The sequence below is a fragment of the Cryptomeria japonica genome, chromosome 4, assembly GCF_030272615.1.
Source record: "Cryptomeria japonica chromosome 4, Sugi_1.0, whole genome shotgun sequence".
NCBI classification, from domain to species: domain Eukaryota; kingdom Viridiplantae; phylum Streptophyta; class Pinopsida; order Cupressales; family Cupressaceae; genus Cryptomeria; species Cryptomeria japonica.
In genome coordinates, this window is record NC_081408.1 from 411,287,331 (window position 1) to 411,309,745 (window position 22,415).

At 31.4% G+C, this 22,415-nt stretch overlaps 1 protein-coding gene across 2 annotated transcripts; it reads right to left on the minus strand.

Annotated features, from left to right (window-relative positions):
* Positions 1-1,802: 1,802 nt before the first annotated feature.
* On the minus strand, positions 1,803-5,791 carry LOC131031050 (glucan endo-1,3-beta-glucosidase 8). Of its 2 annotated transcripts, none has more exons than XM_057962067.2 (3): positions 5,552-5,791; positions 5,080-5,417; positions 1,803-3,104 (listed from the first exon to the last, which is right to left on the minus strand). In XM_057962067.2, exons 2-3 carry the CDS (start codon positions 5,412-5,414, stop codon positions 1,988-1,990), a joined length of 1,452 nt encoding a protein of 483 aa, XP_057818050.1. In that variant the 5' UTR covers positions 5,415-5,417; positions 5,552-5,791; the 3' UTR covers positions 1,803-1,987. The 2 variants fall into 2 exon arrangements, with proteins under 2 accessions (XP_057818050.1, XP_057818056.1); XM_057962073.2 differs by having other exon boundaries at positions 5,546-5,791.
* Between the last annotated feature and the right edge of the window lie 16,624 nt (positions 5,792-22,415).

Consider the following 22,415-nt stretch of genomic DNA (forward strand, 5'->3'; position numbering starts at 1 on the left):
CCTCTTAGGGATTCTTCAACCTTGGTCACATTTAAATGCCTAGTGTTCTTCTCTACACCTAAAACATGTTTTCTTAAAGGGCCTCTCATAATCTCTACCACATCTTTCTTTGCCTCTTTGATATCCATCAATTCTATCATTGTGGTAAGAATTTATGCCATCTCTATCTTTGTGGTAAGAATCGTTGCCTCACACTTCCTTGTGGCATTAGCTATCACTCTTAGGATCTTCTACATATGGCATTCTATTGTTGTAGTGTGGCTTATCCTCTTGGAACCTCTAAATCCTCTTTGTCAATTGTGCCTATCTTTAAATCTATAGTTCATTTTTCTTTGTATAATTAGGGTCCATTGATATGCTTTCTCTATTGTCTAGATGTTTAACATACTCAACTCGTTCTAAATTGATTCCTTCAACCATTCATGTATCTCACTACTTTTTATTGTCCCTCATCATGGTGTTCTAACTAGATTGTTAGTGTAATGGTAGAATATGTATCTCCTAGCGCATTGTAGATATACACGTATTATGAAATATGATAGGATTTTCAATAATTGATTGATAATTGAAATGTAAATAAAAATTTGCAAGCAAGACAAACAAATAAAATAAAATATTTTTGATTGATACAAAATCATTACATCTTTAAAAAAGAAATGAAAACTATTAAAATATTTCATCATGAAATATCTACTTTCAAGAACATTTAGATAATTGCACAAAGAGCAAGAAGGGAACTCTTAAAAGAAAACTCTTCAAGAGATAAATTTTAAAAGAGTTATCATCAAAAATCAATAAAGAAAGAATAAGACTTATAAAAAAACGATAGCACTTGTGACTTGAGTTGAATACACCATGGTTGTAGGATATCTAATATTATTGGGTTCAAGGGACAATAAAGGATATAAATTATGATTATTCTTGATTTCAAATAAAAAAAATTTCGAAAATTTGTGATATCTTTTATTACTGCGATAAATGAAATTATTTATCAATGTGTGCTTGGTGAACAATTTGGTTGGAGTAAGATTAAAACGTATATGACAAAGTGTTTATGAAAATCAGGTTTATCAATCATCTACACTCAATAGTCAATCAGTCATTTTATATTTTGATCAAGCATTTAAGAAAACTACTAATAGATTGTTTAGATAATAAAAACAGAGCAGTACAATAAATGAAATTATTTATCAATGTATGCTTGGTGAACAATTTGGTTGGAGTAAGATTAAAACGTATATGACAAAGTGTTTATGAAAATCAGGTTTATCAAGCGTCTACACTCAATAGTCAATCAGTCATTTTATATTTTGATCAAGCATTTAAGAAAACTACTAATAGATTGTTTAGATAATAAAAACAGAGCAGTACAATTTCAGAAGAAGATTGAACAAGCTAATTTGTATTCATAATATATAACCACAAAAGCTGGAAATAAAAAGGTGTTCTTAAAGGACTTAAATCACTAGACAAATGTAAAGTTAGATTCATTCCAAAGAGCACGCCATATTACAGCAGTTATTTGAGTCTCTTTAAGAAATTTCAATAAAATATGCATTTTGTTAAGAGGAAAGTTTTACAGTAGTAAAAGAAAAGCTTGTTGGACAGATGAAAAGCATTTTTGTGACGAGTCTCTTATATAATTTCCATTCCAAAATGTGAAAAAAACGAGTTTCTCAAAATTGCCTAATTTATCCTTTTAATTGCTACAAATACTTCATAATCTTGGTGTTTTAGACATATTTAAAGTTCTAAAGCACCCCCATTTGACAAGCTGAGATAATATTTCACAGCAAAATTAATTGAGATTGAAAAATAAATTAATTTATAGAAATGGTCTAGCTTCTCTTTATTAATGTCATAACTGTGAACACTGAATTCTAAAAATTTGAATTCTCTCTTATCAGAGTTGGGTATAGGGGAAGGTAAATACAGAAGTGTGAAACAAAATTACATATGAAAGAATGATGTGATAGACTACAAGCCGCTATAAAAACAACAACAAAGCAGCTACCATGATTTGAGCAAAAACTGTGACCAGATTTGTCCTGTATTTGAGAGTCCTGTCTGCATGGCCAGATGCAATCATTATCTCAAATTTACAAGTACCTTGAGAGGGGTTTTTTGTGGTTATCTTGGCCAGATTAGAGAAAACACAAGCTGAACTCTGCTGATCATGCATCTGATAGTACATGTTAAATGCATATGAAGCATTGCCTTGAAGATCCAGACTATTACATGAGGATCCATACCCCAGAGAAGTGCAATCAGAATTGGTGCAAGCATAAGTTATGCTATCTGTGAGATTAGTTGTGTCCTTGACACCTGGATTAAGAACACACCACCTCTGAGGAAGATACTCCACATTTCTTGCACCAACCAGTCCCACATTCTGACCTTGACCTGATAGATCGAGCGGGTACTTAGGTTGCCCATCATACTGGAAAATGCCCCAATGCCTTTCAAAGTTTCCAGGCGCAATGCTCTTGGCATCTTCATCGAAAAGACTAAACAGATATGCTTCAATATTTCCCCTTCTCATGGGAGTTCCTTGGCCACTCATCAAGTGTTTTAGAAGCCCCTGATTGAACCTCTGTGCATACTCAGAATTGGCATTTTTATCACCATCAGTGGGCCAACCTATTTCTCCAACAACAATGGGCATGTTAGGGAAGCCCGCTTTTTTCAGAGACCATATCAGAGTATCAAGATTTGCATCAAACACATTAGTATACTGGAATGCCCCATCAGTCAGTGGTTGCCCATTACCATCAAGGAAGGCAAAATCAACAGGAAAATGCTCATTAGCATACAAACTTAGAAATGGGTAGATATTGACAGTAAAAGGTGCACCATTGTCATTCATGAACTTAACAATCTGTATCATGAGATCACGAACTTCCGGCCTGAAATCCCCACCTGATGGGACTGGGTTTGTATCAGGAGAATTGTACACATCTGCATTGAGGGGCACTGTTGCCTTGATTTCTTCTAAACCTGCATCCTTCAGAGCTCGCTGAACATTTTGAAGTGCAGGAAGAGTGACATTCAAAAAGGAGCCATTATAGCTCTCAAGGAATGGTTCATTTCCCACTGCAACATACCTGTATATATTTGGTCCGAGTAAAACAAATTAGTAGCCAGTCCCACAAATTTGACATTTGTGAATATTATAAATATCCAACACTCCCCATCACTCAGTTCTTCTAACCAGCAAAATAATACATAATACAAGCTTTCGTATTTGTTTTGCATTATATTAAATTTATTCTGCTTGGATAAAGGACTATTCTATTATTAATTTATTTTCACTGACAAGAAGGAACATTGACAGAGAAAAATCCAGAGTAAAATACATTGAATCAATATGATGAAGAGTGTTCAACATATACAGCCTAATATTAATTTATCAGTCAGCAGATGAAGCAATACAGTTCAAAAAAGTGTTACTATTTTAAAATTGTTAGTGTTGATGAAGACTATTTATAATTGAATGAAATGTATTTTTAGATTTAAAAAGTAACAAATCATGTGATGTCACATCAGTGTACCAATAAAACATGACTTAGTGCACAAATATTGGTCTCACTTTTTTTGGGACCTCTTTCAACACCTTGACAAAAAGCATGCTGATGTGGTCTCACATTTGATGAGGTGACCTTGAAACCTTAGTTATAAACAGGTGACTTGCCAAATAAGCTGCTGTAAAAAATTGAAAGTGATTTAAAATTTTTACATAAGATTTTGAGAAACATAAAATTAAAGTGTTGAACTACTGGATCCTCTCCCCTATATCCAAATATAAAGATCTCTAATTGTCTATTTTGCTGCAAAATATTAATTATAGATACATCATTAATTATAAATTTCACATACATGGACTCTGAAGTCATAACACTGTTCCCAGCCTTTTAGGTAGGTTCATGAACTCAAACATTTATGCGCAGCAGATTTCAGTACAGATTAACTATTTGACCCAATGTTTAAACTTCACAATATCATCTAGATATTGAATGCCACTGGCATCTGTACCACATCAGAGACTATTTGTAATATAATTTCTGGTCTAACACGGTGAGCAAGTCAAGGCTCAAGCTAAACATATATCTGAAACGTCATTGGCAGTGGTATTTTGGGTATTTTCTCTTCTGGGTCACACACATGAGGTTGCTTGTTTGGCATCTACCATATGGAGAAGACTGCCAGTGATAGACAAAAGACATCATTTGGAATACATATTAGGTGGTGAGGCACTCTCTCATGTCTCATTGATAGCCTTTAATGCCTCTGATGGAATATGGTTTTGGAGTACGAATAGTTTGTTAGGGCAAATATTGCACACTAGAGTAATCCCAATTGATAAGTTTCCCTTGAGAGACCACTTTAATTGCGCAATGTTTTATGCCATGTTTCCAGGTTTGAATAGTTTTGGAATGTGAAGCGAATGCACGTGATGGCATCTCAAGAACATGCAGCTAGTACATAGCCATTTAGACCATCCAGTGGCTAAAAGGAGGTTGAAGAGAGCCTTTAGGAACTCACAAACAAGGACACAGATTTAAAACTTCAGGATGGAAAATTCAAGTTGACATTATGATTTTATAATTTCCCTGAACAGGGGCGTGGAAGCAGACTCAAAATGCCAGAATTAAAAACACTACAAAGTGGCATCCAGAATCTAGTTGATTTTATATCTCTAACGTCCATCCTAATTCAATCAAGAACCTTTAATGGAAATCTATTCCTTTCAATCCAATGGACAGTGAAAATCTCTTGTATACCAAAAATACCAAAAATATAATAAGTTGAGTGGACGAAATTAAAGATATTAAATTTCACACAGTAAATAATAAAAATGACTTCTGAATATAATTATACAAAATTTCAGATCGTACTCTATAATCTATTATAGAATAATAAAAAACTAGCTAAACAATTCTTAAACACTAGAATTGAAAAGCTACTTGAACCAAACTATAAACTTTTCTCAATACCTCTTATATGCAAAGCTGACTTGTAATAAACCCATGAAAAGAATTCATACAAGAAGAGATGAAAGGAAATAAAGAATGAACTTACTTGATGTTAACTCCACCAGGAAAGGTGTATCTGCTAATATTGGTGGCAACCCACTTTTGAGCAGCGTCAGAATCGGAGGTGAGATTTAGCAGCATATCATTGGGAATGGCGACCATAACTTCAATATTGGTATGTGCCAGAGCCCTCATTGTCTCGGCATCTGCATCGAAGAGCTTCACTTTCTTGATGCCATTGTCCCTGAGAAGCTGCACCACAGTGTCAGGGGAAAGAGGGTGTGTGGAGAGCGTGCCCCAGTTCACTCCCAGTCCTTTAGCAACATCAACATTCCAAATCAAAACCAGCAAAGCCAACCACCACAGGCACACCATTGTCATTACCTGGAAACACAGAACCACCTTCAACACTAAAACAAATATGCATGATCCAGAGACTCTCAACAATGAAATGACATGGTCCCAGATAATTGCAGGGCTTCTAACTTCTATGAAGAAATGGCGCAGATTACAAGTACACTCTCAATTGCACAATTGCCAAGGTTCCACAGATGTGGGCGCCGTTAAGCCGTTCCAGTATCGATTCCACAGTTATAACGATTCGGTTATAATGAAGGCTGGTGACTCTGTTGCCTATACCAAACACATATATAGGTCGAAATGGTTATGAAGATCTTTTTGGATTTCCTTTCCTGCAAGTTAAGAAACGCATTAACAGTCGATGTTCCCCACCATGGTCGGCATTGAAAAACAGATTCCTCGACTCACCATGGAAATAGTGAATTTGTATAAATTGTCTAAATTTTAATTAAAAAAAAGTTCATTCAAAGCTTGCCGTGCATATTAACTGACATGTTTTATTCCAAAGTAATTTACATGGTGTGGGAATAAAATCCCTTTTACATAATGGAGGGAATAATATCCTTTTACATAAATCTAGGCTCATTAAATAATGTGAATATTATGAAAGTAGAAGTAACTTTGAGTAGAGATGTGAATTGATATGTTAAAAATATTTTTTAAATTTTTAGAAAAAATGTAATGAATAATTATTGTTGTTGTATAAAATTGATTATTGATATTTGAAAATTAATGTCTTAGATCTTTAGTTATCTTAAATTTTTTTAAAATTAATATTTTGATTCTTGTACAAAATTTGTGGATGTTTCTTTCTACCACTTTTTTTTTTTTTAATATTGTATTTTTTACTTTATATTAATTCAAAATTTATTAATGTAATAGATAAAATTATGAAAGATTGAACTTCTTCTTCTTCTTTTTTGATTTATGACAAATCTTTTCTTTTTTGAATTAAAAAAAGGATCTTTTCTCTTTTGAGTTTAGTATGAGATAAAGATTTAAGACTGCATGACAATTAAGTATTCAAGGTTTATTCTTCAAGGAAAATATAAGGTTCAATTGACTACAACATATAGTGACATCCAAATAAGGACATTGTCTTTCCTTCCCAAACATGTTATTCAAGAGTGGTCAATAAGTATGAAAGTGTTTATTCTTGACTCATATAATTGACATGCAATAAAAGTGGTGAAGGCATTCAACATGCCACAACAAAAAACCAATAAATAAAACTATTTCACAAAAATAATATGTTATATTGACAATGATGAGAGTGCAATGACTAACAATTATATATAAATAATTCTTATAACATAAATACACAATTATTTGTGGGTTTTCAAATGCAAAGAGAAATAAATAAATCAAAATAGTTTATCTTAACTCACCGATGAATATATCATAATCATTTTCATTTGCATGTGAATAATGTGTCATTTCTCTTTCAATGATAGGGAATTATTAGTTCCCGCTAGGATACTTTTTTTTTTTTTTATTGGTAATTGGCCGAAGCCTGAATAGCTTTTGACTGGAGCTATGAACCAGTGGGGACACCGTAGGGGCCCCCATATGTTTGATTAGATTGACCCAAAACCTTCCCCATCCTATGGAAGGCCAAGAGTCACAACTTAGAATTCAAGTTTAGATGTCCCTATTGGGAATTGAACTTGGGTCTCCACAGTGAGAACCCAGTGTTTTAACTAGTTAAGCTCAACCCCTTGGACCCTGCTAGGATACTATTGCATCCATGCTATTCTATTATTTAACTAGTTCAACCAATCATTTTAAAGAGTTAAATTTATGGACAAATATTCTATAGTTTGTTTTTAATTTTGTTTTCAATAATTTTAAAATATCAGTTTTTTATGTTCTTATTGGTTAGAATAAGCATAAAAAATTAAATTTTTTCAAAAAATACAGAATGACATTAAATGAACTAAGTACATTTTATAATAAATTCACTGCAGACATTGCCAAGTGGCCACGAATGGACTAAAGTGCACAAACTATTGTTTTATATTTTTTCACCATGGCCATTGTTTCATTAACATGATTGAGGATCATGTTAATGGCCATTGTATTGGCAGTGTACTATTTAACTGATACTTTAATTATTGTCATAAATATTCAACCTCCTAGGGTGATATTTTATTTATTTATCTAAAGGTGAGAAAATAGATTTTATGAAATATTTTAATCTATTAATTGCTGAGTTGGATTTGAACATTTAAGGAAGGAGCTACACAATCTTTATCCTGTAGTAAAAACATATTACTTGTTTTTAATGGAGAGATCATATTTTGATGGGAATATATAATAAAATAGAATATCAAACTAACTTACATTAGATTTATTTTATAAGAATTTAATTTTTTATTTTATTTTAGACTGCAGGAATCACCATTCTATAAACTGTCAATAGGGGGACCTCATCCCCACATTTCACTTGTTCAAACCCGTGAGCACAATGACCCAATGAAGACACAAGGCCTGCGAGCACAATGACCCAACAGGGGTTTGAATGTTGGTGGCCGCTTCACCAACGAAGTGTTTTAACCGCGACACTACATGTTCGAAGACTTACTTATCATGCAATTAGAATTAATAGATTGATGAATATAAAAATTATTTTAATTTTAAATATTTACTCAAAGTAGAGGTCAATTAATAATAATTTCTAATTTATTTATGGAATGCGATATAAAAGTATTTTAACAACTATTTTACTTATGCATGCTATACAATTAGAATTAAAAATTTGATGAATATAAAATTATTTTTAAATTCAATTATATAATAATTTTTAGTATTAATGATTGGGTTATATTTTATGATTATTATTAAATTTTTTAAAAAAAATCGATAAATATAAATATTTATTCACTTTTTATAAATTTTAAATTTTAAAATAATTAAAAATTTACTTTTTTACATTTTTAATAGGTTTTATTTTATTTTTGCCTTTTTAAGTTTGGTTTTATTTATAACTTTTAATGTAAGAGTTAATATTTTAGCATTAAGATTTTTAATATAGTTTAGTTTTATGTATGTTGTCATTTTTTTCATAATAACATATTGAATATATTTTTTAAAACTTTTGTCAAATTCTTTTTTTTTTGTTTTCTTTTAAATTTATGTCATAATAATATTGTTTTAATTCTAAGAAATTTTAATATTATTTGTTATTCACATTAAATCTAGCATAATATTGAACTAAGGCAATTTAGGTGGTATTTAGATTTTAAATATTTATTTCTTCCTCTTCACTTCCTTTTATGCAAATATCTAGAATGTCATTTGCAACTAACAACTCTCTCTCTCTCTCTCTCTCTCTCTCTCTCTCTCTCTCTCTCTCTCTCTCTCACACACACACACACACACACACACACACACACACACACACACACACACACACACCTCCCCCTTTCTTATTAAATGCCTCTTTCTATCTCTATTTCTCCATATCCCTCTTACTCTCCCCTTTTGGACATCTTTCCCTCTCTCTATATATTCATATATCTCTCTCGCCTCTTCTATCTTTCCCAAGTTATATGTATGTATGTATGTATGTACGTATCTTCGCCTCTCTCAATACCTCTTTCTACTACTTGTCTTTGTCTCCTTCTCCCTCTCTCACTCTTGCCCCCTCTATCTCAAACTATTGTTTTCTACTTTCTCTTTATCTATCAATCTTCTTATCTGTATCTCTCTATTTTTATCTTTAACTCTCCCTCTACCTCTCTCTATCTCTCTATCTATTTCTCTCTCTTTCTCCCCCCCTCTATCTTCATCTCTACTTTTATCTACTCTAAACTAATGGCAGGAACATGATGCTTTGCGTCTTTTGTTTGATACTTGACAAGGACTATGAGGCCATTATTGAGGATTTGATGATATAGTATTTATTACATTTGCTAATGACATAAATTCTTGAAATTATTTCATTCATTATTTAAAATATAATAACATTATATATTATCTATGAGTATGTAATAAATATAATGTATTTATTTTTATTCAAGTGGATTGTATAAATTGTGTTAATAATATATGTGCATATATAAGAATAATGTAAAAAAATATTTTGTGTAATATTATTATGATAATATAATCTACTATGTTAAATGATATACATATAAAGAGAAATTAAGAGTTTAGTTCAATGATATGAAGTTTAAGTCTTTACAAAATAAGCTCCCTTATAGTCTATTAAATGATATGTAACAATTTATAATTGTAAGATTTATGAAATGTTTCCCCCCCATAATTTTTTCTAAAAACTTTATTAGTAGTAAGATCTACATAACATCATATATATATATATATATATATATATATATATATATATATATATATATATATATATATATATATATATATATATATATATATATATATATATATATATATATATATATATATATTACTCATATATTATCATTGCACATAGCACTTATATATATTGTTTGAATATATCTATCTATTTAATATCAAGAAACTATTTTATTTCTTAATAATTATTTTATTTTAATATAAAATTATTTCATTTATTGAATGAACCTATAAATTTTGGTTCCTTTTAAAGAATTATTTTAATTTATTTGCATTGTTTTACTTTATATATCTTTTTGTATAGAAAAGCCACCATTCATTATTTTAATAATTCTTTTGTTTCATTTTTATTTAAAAAGTATAATAAATATTATATACTTTAGTTACTTTTTGATAGTTTTATTTGTAGGGATTAATTTATATTTTAAAAATTTAATGTCTTTATATATAAATTATAAATAAATATCAGCTCTCAATATTTTATATGTACATAATGACAACATGACATTCTATGTCTTAATAGCACTGTAGAATTCCTCACAACATAGTTATATAACATTATTATCATAATGTAATATAAATTATCATAATGTAATATAAATTAATATAAATCACGTAATGTATAACGCAATTTATATTAAATCTCATTCATGTGTGTGTGTATGTATACATATATGTATATATATGTATATATTTGTGTATGTATACATATATGTATATATATGTATATATATGTATATATTTATGTATGTATGTATGTATGTAGTATGTATGTATGTATGCATATGCTATATATATGTATATGTATGTATGCATATGTATATGTGTGTGTGTATGTGTGTCCAACTAAAAGAGAAATTTTATCTTATTGCCATTCCATTTATCATTCACCAAATCTAAAATATAAGATTTATGATAAATCAAAATATATTCATAAATCATGTTCTAAAAGTCAAACCCTAAATGATTGTTTTTTAACCAAACTTATTAAAATATATTTTGTAGAGGGAACAACAATCAAATGGAAGAAGGGATGACTATATGAAGAATTATAGGGAGGAAAAACTACTGTTATGGGGCAACATTCATTGTGGGTTGTGATCAATATAATGAGATTGTGCAACCCATTGTGGTATTGCCTCTCATGGTCATGCCCCTGCCCCCCCCCCTCTCTCTCTCTCTCTCTCACACACACACACACACACACACACACACACACACACACACACACACACACACACACACACACACACACACACACACACACACACACACACACACACACACACACACACACACACACACACACACACACACACACACACACACACACACACACACACACACACACAGGAATTAAAACCTACCCAATTAAGAACTCTTCATCTATATGGTAAAATGAAAGATTTGAAAAGGGGTATAGGTTCATCTACCACGTATAATTGAATAGGATCTATTGATAAATGTTATAATTATAATAGATCTAATATGTATGCAAGAATGTAGTGGCACAAACAAGGCATGTGAATCGTATGACTAAATGCCTTGAAGAAATGTAGTTATATGGAATACCATGGTTGTGAGCTATGGATATATTGAGTTTTTTTAATTTTATATTTTATAAAATTGAGTTTCATATATACATATTTTTAATTTTTTGCCCAATTTTTCAAGGGGCATCATAATATCCTCTCGCCATTTCAGTACAACAAGGCATGACCTACAACAAAATTTTCTAATTTTCTTTGAAACAACATGCATTGTCTCAAAGAGGGGCAAAATGTAAACACTAAAAATCATCATTTCGCTTGCGAAAACACTTTTCATTAATTATTCGTTTGCACTGGTTGAATGATCTTTATTGTAACTCATTCTTCTAATTCATCATTTCTTTGATCAATTTTTCAATTCATCATCTAACTACTCTAATTAATCATTATTCTTAGATTAAAAAACTATTTAATTATTTAATCCCTCTATTAACTATTCCTCTTAGATTAAATAATTCTTTAATTATTTAATCTATCATAATTTCTAGTTTCCTATATTTAAATAAATTAATATTTATTTAGTTATTCCTAACATGTGGGTGAGATAAATAAATTTTATTTATTTATTTACACTCCATTTTCTACTCTAACTTACCTAATTTCTAACTCTTCCATTTTCTATTTCCTTTTTCTCCACTTCTCACTCCTACTTGCCTATTTATCCTACCTTTGTCTCCACTAAACTCATCCTCTCATGTGATCTAGACTGTCCATTTCCTAAAATCCCAATTGATCTTGACCCTTCATTTGGTCCTCAAATGTCTATAAATGTTCATCAATCCTCTCATTCAAGCACAACCACATCTTTGATTTTCTTCTCATCATTTAAGCTTTTGAATTTGCTTTTATGCACACATAAATTTGAGAGCATTTTGAAGAAGGATAAGAAGGACAATGGAGGTTTGGCGAATTGGATGCATCATGGGTTTGGTTTGATTTTTTTTTATTTCATTGCATTTTAATTACATTTTCTTCATTGGTTGAGTAGGTTTTTGCATTAAAACTAATCATGGTTTCTCTAATGTTTCTTTGCATCTTTCCCTATTTCCTACACGATAGAATCTAGTAGCTAGAAACATGGATCATATTCAAGATGAAAATTTTAATGCAGATGGATACCTCTTCAAAGGAAACAATTATGCATTCAAGTTATCTTTACGAGAAAAAAATTATCATAGTGTTTCATAGTAGTGTCTTGGATGAACATTTTGGAAAGGATAAGACAATAGCCTTAATAGAAGATAAATACTATTGGTCAAAGATGAAAAGAGACATAAATAGGTATGTGGAAAAGTGTAGGATTTTTCAAGTGGCTAAAGGAAACTCACAAAATACAAGGTTATATATACCATTGCTAATACCCACATAACCATGGACAAATTTGAGCATGTACATTGTGTTGGGGCTACCAAACATGCGGTGAAGTAATGATTCTATTTTTGTGGTTGTTGATAGGTTCTCTAAGATGGCTCAAATCATTTCTTACAAGAAAACTAGTAATGCAATGAGGGTGGCATAATTATTTCTTATAGAAATTGTTAGATTGCATGTTGTTTTGAAAACTATTACCTCTAATAAGGATACTAAGTTCTTGAGTAATTTTTGGAGTACTTTATGGAAGAAGATGGGGAATAGTTTATAGTTCAACGATGCCTATCACTCTCAAACAAGTGGGAAAATAGAGGTAGCTAATTAGAGTTTGGGAAACCTATTAAGATGCATTATTGAAGAGAAGCCCAAACAATGTGATTTGATATTACCCAAAGCAGAATTTGCTTAATAGTTTAGTGAATAGATCAATAGGTAAATCACCATTTCAAGTTGTTTATGGTAGGAATCCGAAGGGTGTTATATATTTGGTACATCTACCACTTGTAGATAGAATCAGTGATGATGGGGAAACATTTGCAGAACACCTTCAACAGTTGCATAAAGTATTGAGACTAAAGTTGCAGGAAAGTAATGAGAGGTACAAAACTATAATAGATGTTGGTCGACAACATCGAGTATTCAATCATATTCAATGAAATTGATTTATTAATGGTTTATTTATGAAGAGAGTTTTCCTATAGGAACATACAACAAGTTGAAGTATAAGAAAATTGATCCTTGCGAGGTTCTCAAGAAAATCAATTACAATGCTAATGAGGTAGATTTACCAACTAATCTAGATATTTCTCCTATGTTTATTATTTTTTATTGATATGCTTTTTATGGTGAAGATCATGATGATGAAAATGAGGAGGAAGTGGATTGGAAACAAACAACTTTGAGTAGGAAAAGGGAAAAGATTGCACAAATTCTAGATAAGAAGACTATTCATACTCAATAAAGAAACTACAATAGATATTTGGTATAATGGGAAGGATTAGCACCAACTAAAAAATACATGGATTAAAAAGTGAGACTTGAAGAAGTTGGATCAAGTTGAGTGGTAGCAATTTGAGGACAACAACTTGCAAGAGTTGCATTATTTTCAACCATAGGAGAATGATGCAAGGAATTTCTAGAGGTCATAACTTCTAACTCAATTGTCTGTTCGAGCTAAAATTTTACGTGGAGAAGTGCCTCAAAGAGTTCAAAAATATCCCAGTCAAATATATTTGACTAAATCTTGACACTTTTCAAGGGTCAAATTCTTTTATATGAGACCTCAAATTGGGCTTTTAGTGTTTTAAAGATTTTTCAAAATTATAATTTTTAACTATCTTTTATTTCATGCATGTAATTAGCATAACGAGAAGAAAAATAGTGTCACTATAGTTAGCAAGTTTCATAGTCATACGGATTGCATGCAATATCAAAAAAATAGAAAATTTAAAATCTTGTAAAAATATGCCAAAAAGGTTAATTTTTGGATTGTTGTTATAAGAGGTTTGTTTTTTAGTGTAGAAGTAGAATGAAAGGAGAGTAATGAAAGATAGTTAATCTCATTTCTTGTGTTGTTCGTGTTTTCTTTATTTTGACATTAATAATGAATGTATTATAGTAAATTGGATACATCAATTGAGTAGGTACCATTGATGTGTGTTAAATGGTTATAGGTATAGAGTTTTCTCCACTTGGTTACACAGGTCTGAGTTATCTCCCCAATGGTGGTTATAGAAGAGATGTCACAATAGGTCATCCCCTTTTGCCATTCCTAGTCATACTCTACTCAAGTATGATATGTGATGTATTTGACCAGTATTGACTTGGATCTAATTTAGGAGTGACTCTCGAATCCCTATATGTTGTGAAATGTCAATGTATGCATGATTTAAATGATTTCTTATATTTTTCATTTTTCATAGAAATATTCTATGAGTTGCATATTTGTTTGATTAATCATATTTTATTTATGAAATCAGATTGAAGTAGAATGCTTAAATGATTTTTGAATTTTAAATTTTTTGGATGTCATGTTCACTTTTTTAAGGGAGAACATGACTTTCCTCGTAGATTTAATTTTGTGCATTTAGAAGTAGATTTAAATTATATATATATTTTTTGAAAAATGTTGTTTTGTGCTCTCACTCTTGGAAAATAAAATAAAATCATGCAATTGTGGATTTGACTTTAAAAGTGCATTTGTGGGCATAATTAGAACCAAAGGGTTTTTTAGAAATTTGAAATTTAAATTTTCAAGCTTTTCTTCAATGGTGGAATTGAGAATTTTATGGTTTTTTCTTAATAAAATTTTCTAGAAAATTTTAATTCTCAATGTGGTTTTAGATGTTTTGGAATGTGGGAAAAAAATCTCCATAGTTATTTTTTATTTAGAGCCAAAGGGTATGTTTTTCTTTTTGAATTTAGTGTTTTTTGAAGATATTTTAATGGTGTTTTTGAAAACTTTCTAAATTTTTCTTAAAAAATAAATTGTGAAAATTTAAAATTTTATTGTGAAATTGGATTATTCAAATGGAGGATTTTTTAACTCTTCTATGAATTTTTATTTTATGCATTTTGAAATGTTATGAAAAAAAAAAATTGAACCAATTTTTTGCATTGTTTTTCATGCCACATTCAAGTTTCCAATGAATGTGATGAACCTAGGACATAGGTTGCTAGAGATAATACGAGAGTGGCTCCCCTTGTGTGCCTAGCACAAAGTGGTTCATTAGAATCATGTTGGGGATCTATGTGCCCCACTTGCATGTTTGTGGCATCCATTTGGCCCCCACTGAGGTTTCTCCACTTAAACAAATATTAGCATAATCATGCCACACCCCCTAAGAAATACCATAAGCATGTAAAGTAAAATGTATAAATAAGTCTTGTTTATAAAGGTAAGCAAGATGAGTTATTAAAGTAGGAATGAAACTCTAACTACCCCTCCAAGTATGGAAGTGTACGACTTTATAGAATAATATTGGGACACTTGGCGAGTCTACATGAGGTCAGACCAAAGTCTAGATAACCTCTAAGTGAACTTAAGTGTAGTGTAACATAAATTTACTAAGTAGGATAAAAGCTTACTAGTTTGATAATACCTCTTTTGACGCTAACATTTGTTGCATTTTTATCACATGATGATATCCTAATTTCTTAGTTTTTTTTACTTGATCACATTTCTTTCTTGTTTCATCAAATTCCTTACACCTCTTGTGTGCAACCAATTAGAGGGGGAGAATATAAGTCATTAGTATTGGGAATTAAGGTGGTGTACACCTTGCATAATAATGTTTATAATTATAATATTTTATTTATTATGCAATGTTGCACATGGACATGTAACATGTAGAGATTCCTTTAGAATATTCTTAGGGCCATTGTGATGTTGTATTGTAACATTGCAATATTATATTGTAATTATTTAATTTTGGGTAAAGATATTTAAAAAGAGAAAAATTAGTACCCAATATTGAATGTGGGGTCAAAGGGTTAGTTGTGAGCACATGATTTTGTGGCACGCGGTTTTACTTTACCACCATGGGGGCTTCACTGGCTACACAATATTATATCACGTGCATTCATATTGGGGGATTTAATATCCAAAAAATAAGGGTACAATATATTACCTATCGGTGAAAATAGAGGGATTTTTAATTCGGGCTATGAAAAAAGCAATATTTGGTGAAAATAGGGGGGCTTTTAATTCAGCCTGTGTATTGGGAGGGGGTGACAAAAAAGGAGTTTAGGGCAATATTTAAAAAAAATAGGGGGATTCTTCAATATGCCATGAATGCACGTGCTATAGACCAAGTTCACTAAGTGAAGCCCCCTTTTTTACCACTAGTTGTATTTGTGTGATCTTTTGTCTATAAAAGCAAGCACATATTTAGTGGTTAAGGTTGGCTGGTGGTTTGGGTTGTCATTGTATTGAGTCCTTCAGAGGATTGCATTTGTGGAGCATAGTATGAGATGTGTGGATTCATGCTAGGACACATGAGAATGCATTAGAGGGATTAATGGTTTGAGGGTATTCATTGTAACTCTATAAGTGTCTTATGGATGATTAATATGATGGAGTATGGATGCTTTTGGAGGTTGGCTTTTTCTCTCATAAGGGTTTTCATAGGGTATGCCTTGTATTATCTTGTAACTTCTCTATTTGATCTTTGCATTATGGTGATTTTGTAAGCCTGTATGCATGTTTTTCTCTCATGAGTTATGTAGGAAATGGATTAAATGAGTGTGGGTTTAAATAATTATTTCCTAACAAGTGGTATCAAAGCTTTCATGGTTGATTTGGAGTTTCATGTGGGTGATAGTTGAGTGCAAGTACAACGTTGGTTATGATTATGATGTCATGGTTATGTAGATACATGATTTGCATTGACACGACATAGTCATGTTTGTGATGATCTAGTGGTGATTTGGTCTAATGTTAGGAGCCTACTATTATCTCCTAGGTTCTTATTTGGTTCCTTGACTATGGTACTTGGTTGTGGACATGTAACTTGGCAAATCAGATTGGATGTTGATTTGGTGTTTTAGTCACGTGGTCTACAAGATTGTTCTCATTGATATCTTAGTTTGTAGTTTACTAATGTGATGATGAGTTTGCATGTTTCAATGTTTGACCTATGAGTTATGTAGTTATGTGGGCTAATCACCTATTCACTTGCAATGGGATTACTTGGATGTGGATTGTCTATATCTACCAGGTTTGATTCATTGTGGTGCATACTTGTTAATTGGCCTTGTTTATGGTCATTAGTGCATTGGTATATCTTCTTTGAGATGAGAGAGATGGATGATGTTTGTAGTACATGGATAGTTGGTGTTGGGAATTGTAGCATGTGGTTTATCAAGATGTCATGATAGATTATTCATTGGTTACACTTTCAGTGGGAGCTTTTGACAGTGATGTATTGTCGGTGTAGGATTGGTTCTTGATTGGTGGTTTGTTGGCAGTTGTATGCATCTCCTTGGCTTGGAGTTCATGGGTACACTTGATGTTATTGACTTTTCAATTGTATGTGTGTAGACTTGGATGCTCTTCATTTAGGAGATGGTTGTCATGATACCATGTGTGACTCGGTATCATGGTTCAGTGGAAGTTGTTGGTAGTGATGTGGATTCACCATTGGATGGTGGATGATCTTATTTAGTATGCAGATGTGGAGAAGTCCTCAAATCCTGAGGTTCTAGAAGGGTCTTTCATATTGGAAAGTTCACTGGTAGAGGATGGCGATCTTCATGATATTTGAATTTTTGGACATCTTGGAGGACTCATGGAGTCCCTGGTTGAGATGTGTTTGATGCTTTCATTTGACATGTTATCATGGTTTTCTATTATGTCATGGTTTACTCTTGATGTGCATTTAGGGTTTTGGCATGATACAATTATTTGATATGTTCATATTGAGGATGTTATCTCCTAGGAGGGGATGGTTAGATCACGTTGTCATTTTTATGTTCCTGATTCAGCTGTTGGAGCTTTGACATTGATCTTGGTTGATTCTCTTTATATTGAGTGTATGATCATTTGATTGATACTTCATGATGGTTCTATGTTGCATTTGGAATTTGGCATGGCTTGATTGGTTTCAAGAGCTCATAGATACATGAACACATAGGTGATGTTGACATTTTCTTGTGATTAGAGACATGTGTTGAGACAATTGGTTGTTTTAGTAGGAAGATCGAGGAGCATTCACCTAGTATAGACTTGAGAGGAGATTGTTCTTGGATGGGTCATGATGACTATCTTGATGAGAATTCTCATCTCCCACTCTTGGTCTACTCGATGGTTTACTAGTTGAGAAATATTGACCTTTGTTCCTTCCAAGTGCATTATTTTTATGCTTATCTTTCATAGATACAAATCTTGAGCTATGGAGTTCGTTAGTCTTGGAGGATTCATTTCAAGGATGTTTGGAATTGGTTATCTCATTGTGCATATGTTGTTATTATGATATCATTATGAGGATATTAGGAGATGGTTTAGTGGACTGATTCCTTAATTGGGAATGGTTACTTTGAGTTTGATCTTTTTGGCTATGAGAGGCTTACATCTATGTTGGCATTACATGATACTTATGTGTGTTTGATCTAAGAGATTGAACGATGGTTTTGGACCATGTTGTTTTGTCTTCTCTTTTGGGGTGGTTTGGAGGAGATCATACTTGACACAACCTTTCTTATTTGAGGTGCTGGTAGAAGGACAGTTTATGGTTTATAGGTTTTCTCTCTTAATTCTATAAGTTCTTCCATGGTTTCATGTTTATATGATTTTAGAGGATGATGACATACTGTGGGAGAGTATGCAACATTTGAGTTGTATGTGTGGATCATTGTGTTTGTTCTTGTTACTACATATTTTGATTTACTTATCTTGAAAGGAGTAGTTATTAGTAGACTCGTTATGCTTTGAGCTTCATTTCAGATTTTGGATTACCCATGCAGTAGGAGTTCCTGAATATGTATGTACTTCATTGACAAGTTTGATATAGGGAGATTGATTGTGGTTTATGGTTTGATATGATATTGGAATGAGTTTACTAATGTTCTTTATACCTTGGAGGTATGAATGGTTGGATGTATTGGCATGTGTTGTGGATGTCATTTTCGATCATGAGGATTTTTACTATATGACAACAATTTGGAGCCTTTGTTATCACGTTGTATTTAATGCTTGTGTTCATGGATTGATTCATCTTCACCTTGGCTTGTTCCTTTTCTTCCATAGGTGGCATGTTGGAGGATGAGAAGATTTCTTACTTGAGATGGTGGTCACTTGGTTTTATTACAAGTATCTAGATGGAGCACAAGAGCATGGTGGAGATTCATGCAGTTACATGTATGGCTATGATGATGTATTTCATTGATTGACCCTTATGCAATGCATACAACAAGTAGGATAATGTTGAGAAATAAGGTGTTGTACACCTTGCATAATGATGTTTATAATTGTATTATTTTATTTATTATGTGATATTTCACATGGGTGTGTAACATTTAGATATTTTTTTGGAATGTTCTTGAGGCCATTGTGATGTTGTATTGTAACATTGTAATATTATATAGTAATTATTTAATATTAAAGAAAAATATTTAAAAAAAGAAAACTCGATACCCAATATTAAATGTGGGGTCAAAGAGTTAGTTGTGAGCACATGGTTTTACTTTACCACTAGTTGTATTTGTGTGAGATTTTGTCTATAAAATCAAGCACATGTCTAGTGGTTAAGGTTGGTTGGTGGTTTGGGTTGTCATTGTATTGAGTCCTTTGGAGGATTTCATTTGTGGAGCATGGCATGGAATGTGTCGATTTATGCTTGGACACATGGAAATGCATTGGAGGGATTGATGGTTTGAGGGTATTCATTATAACTCTTAAGTGTTTTATGGTTGTTTATTATGGAGTATGATGCTTTTGAAGACTGGGTTTTTTTGTTATGATGGTTTTCCCAAGGTATATCTTGTGTTATCTTGTGTCTTGTCTATTTAATCTTTGCATTATGGTGATTTTATAAGCTTGTATGCATGCTTTTCTCTCGTGGGTTATGTAGGAAATGGATTAAATGAATGTGGATTTAAAGCATTATTTCCTAACAATTAGTGCTCCATTCATGTTCATATGGTCATAGTAACTAGTTCGTGATCATTTATAGTTGAGATGGAGTCTAATTGCTTGCTCCACCTCAAGGTAGAATCATATTGTTGGTTGTGCTAGGTAAAATTTCTTAGCCTTTATACTATTATATTTTTATTATTGACATTTTATGCAAGTTGTAGTTTGTGCCCTATCTTAAATTTTTAATTGATGCTCTTCATTGACATTTTTTACAAGTTTCAAGATGGAAGACTCATTGCAAGAAGAGAAAAAAATCAACATTCATATCTATATCTTTTTTATAAGTGTCTACATTTTTCATTCATGTTGACTACTCATTTTTGCTTGAACATTTATCTTTGTAATAGTTCACATGAATGTCAAAGTGAGGTCATATTATAATGGTGAAAAATAAATACCATATTTTCCCCTTTTGTTTCATTTTGACAAGGTTATCCTTAGTGCAATGACTAGTGTACAAGTGGCATATTCTTGATATAAAATGACAAATAACTTGAACCTACCCTAATTCCATTTACACTCATTCCTAGCAACTAGTCCCGATTCTTAATTCATTCATTTATCATTCCAAGTCAATTTTCAAAAATATGAAATTAACTTAGGTTGGTTTCATAGAATATGAAAATTATTCTTGAATATTTAAATTTCAAATTTGTAATTTGGCCCTTACCCTATCCTTCCAATAAGGCATTATATGTGGAATTGAGCACAAAATTTGTTAAAGTGTGCGCTATGGTGTTGTACTTAAAGACAATCCTAATTTATTTCAATTTTTTGACTCATCTAAACATCCATCCAAGAGCTCTTATCAACACTACATGAACACACAAAGAGCACATCGCAGAGCATCAACATTGCACCACCAACTTGCATTAACATCCTTGCCTAAGTACCATACGATTGTTTGCTATCATTGACTATTTTTAACAGACTATTGTATTGACACCATGTATTTGACCAAATGAATATACTCCTTGCCTAGAACATTACTAAATGGCTCCTACCAACACTATCCATTTTGAAGAAGCATGCAAATAACATCAAAGCATATAGATTAATGACACCAAAATTAATGAAATTTAGATCTACAGACTATGTTCAAATTTGTGTGCATAACTCATATCCACAAGTATGGCAAACAATTCTATAGCCAAAAAGGGAACCACAATTACTCATACAAAAAACATACACAATTTCTTTTAGAAATCATTGATTGTAGAAAACTCATGCCAATTTTCTTTTTTTTTTTCAAAATCATCATTTAACCATTAACAAAATGGTCTGAAAAATCTTAACACACTAAATCCACATCAAAATTTCAAATTGAATATACTTATCTATTACATTAATTTCAAAACATTTTATTTATTTATGTGCAATTATCAGTCTATATCATTAAGTTCTAGGTTAGAGTGTTTGGCCCAAATGTAGTCCTTTGCAGGTAAGGAAGGAATATTTAAGAGAATGTGTGGGTGAAAGGATGAAGCAATCTTATATCTTTCTGTACATTTGTTTTTTAGTCAAAACTTTATAAGATTAAGATACATTTTTTTACAGCAATTCATAAGCCTACGATTCTGCTTTTCGGTGGACTCCACTTTTTTCTCTTTTATTATTATTTTTGGTTTAGCTTTATCATCACTCTCATAGCGTGTTCAATACGAATGAATTGGGCCACTTTTACACATCAAAAGCATTGAAGGAATTTCCTTTTCTCTTTTCCAAAGAAATTAACTAAATTCACCTTCATTCCTCCAATATCTTTTTAAATGTATTTGTAATGAAATAACTGTTTTTTCAATATAAATATTTCAACGAATTAATTGACTAGCCATAAATAATAATTTGATTTTGAATAATAAATAATTTCATATATTCTTATCTATGATCATTTCATTATTGGAATCATTTTAGATTTAGAAATTTATTTATTTATTTATTTTTTATCATTATTTGTATTATTGACTCGATAATAAAGTTTTGATTAAAAGAGAATAATCTTAACTTAACAAAGTCTTAAATAATGTTTATCAACATCTCCCTCTTTACAAGTAGATTATAGATATTGATGTGAATAGGTTCTTCACTTTCAAAGTGATGTTCAAATCGAAAAATTAAGTTTAGATCCACATACAA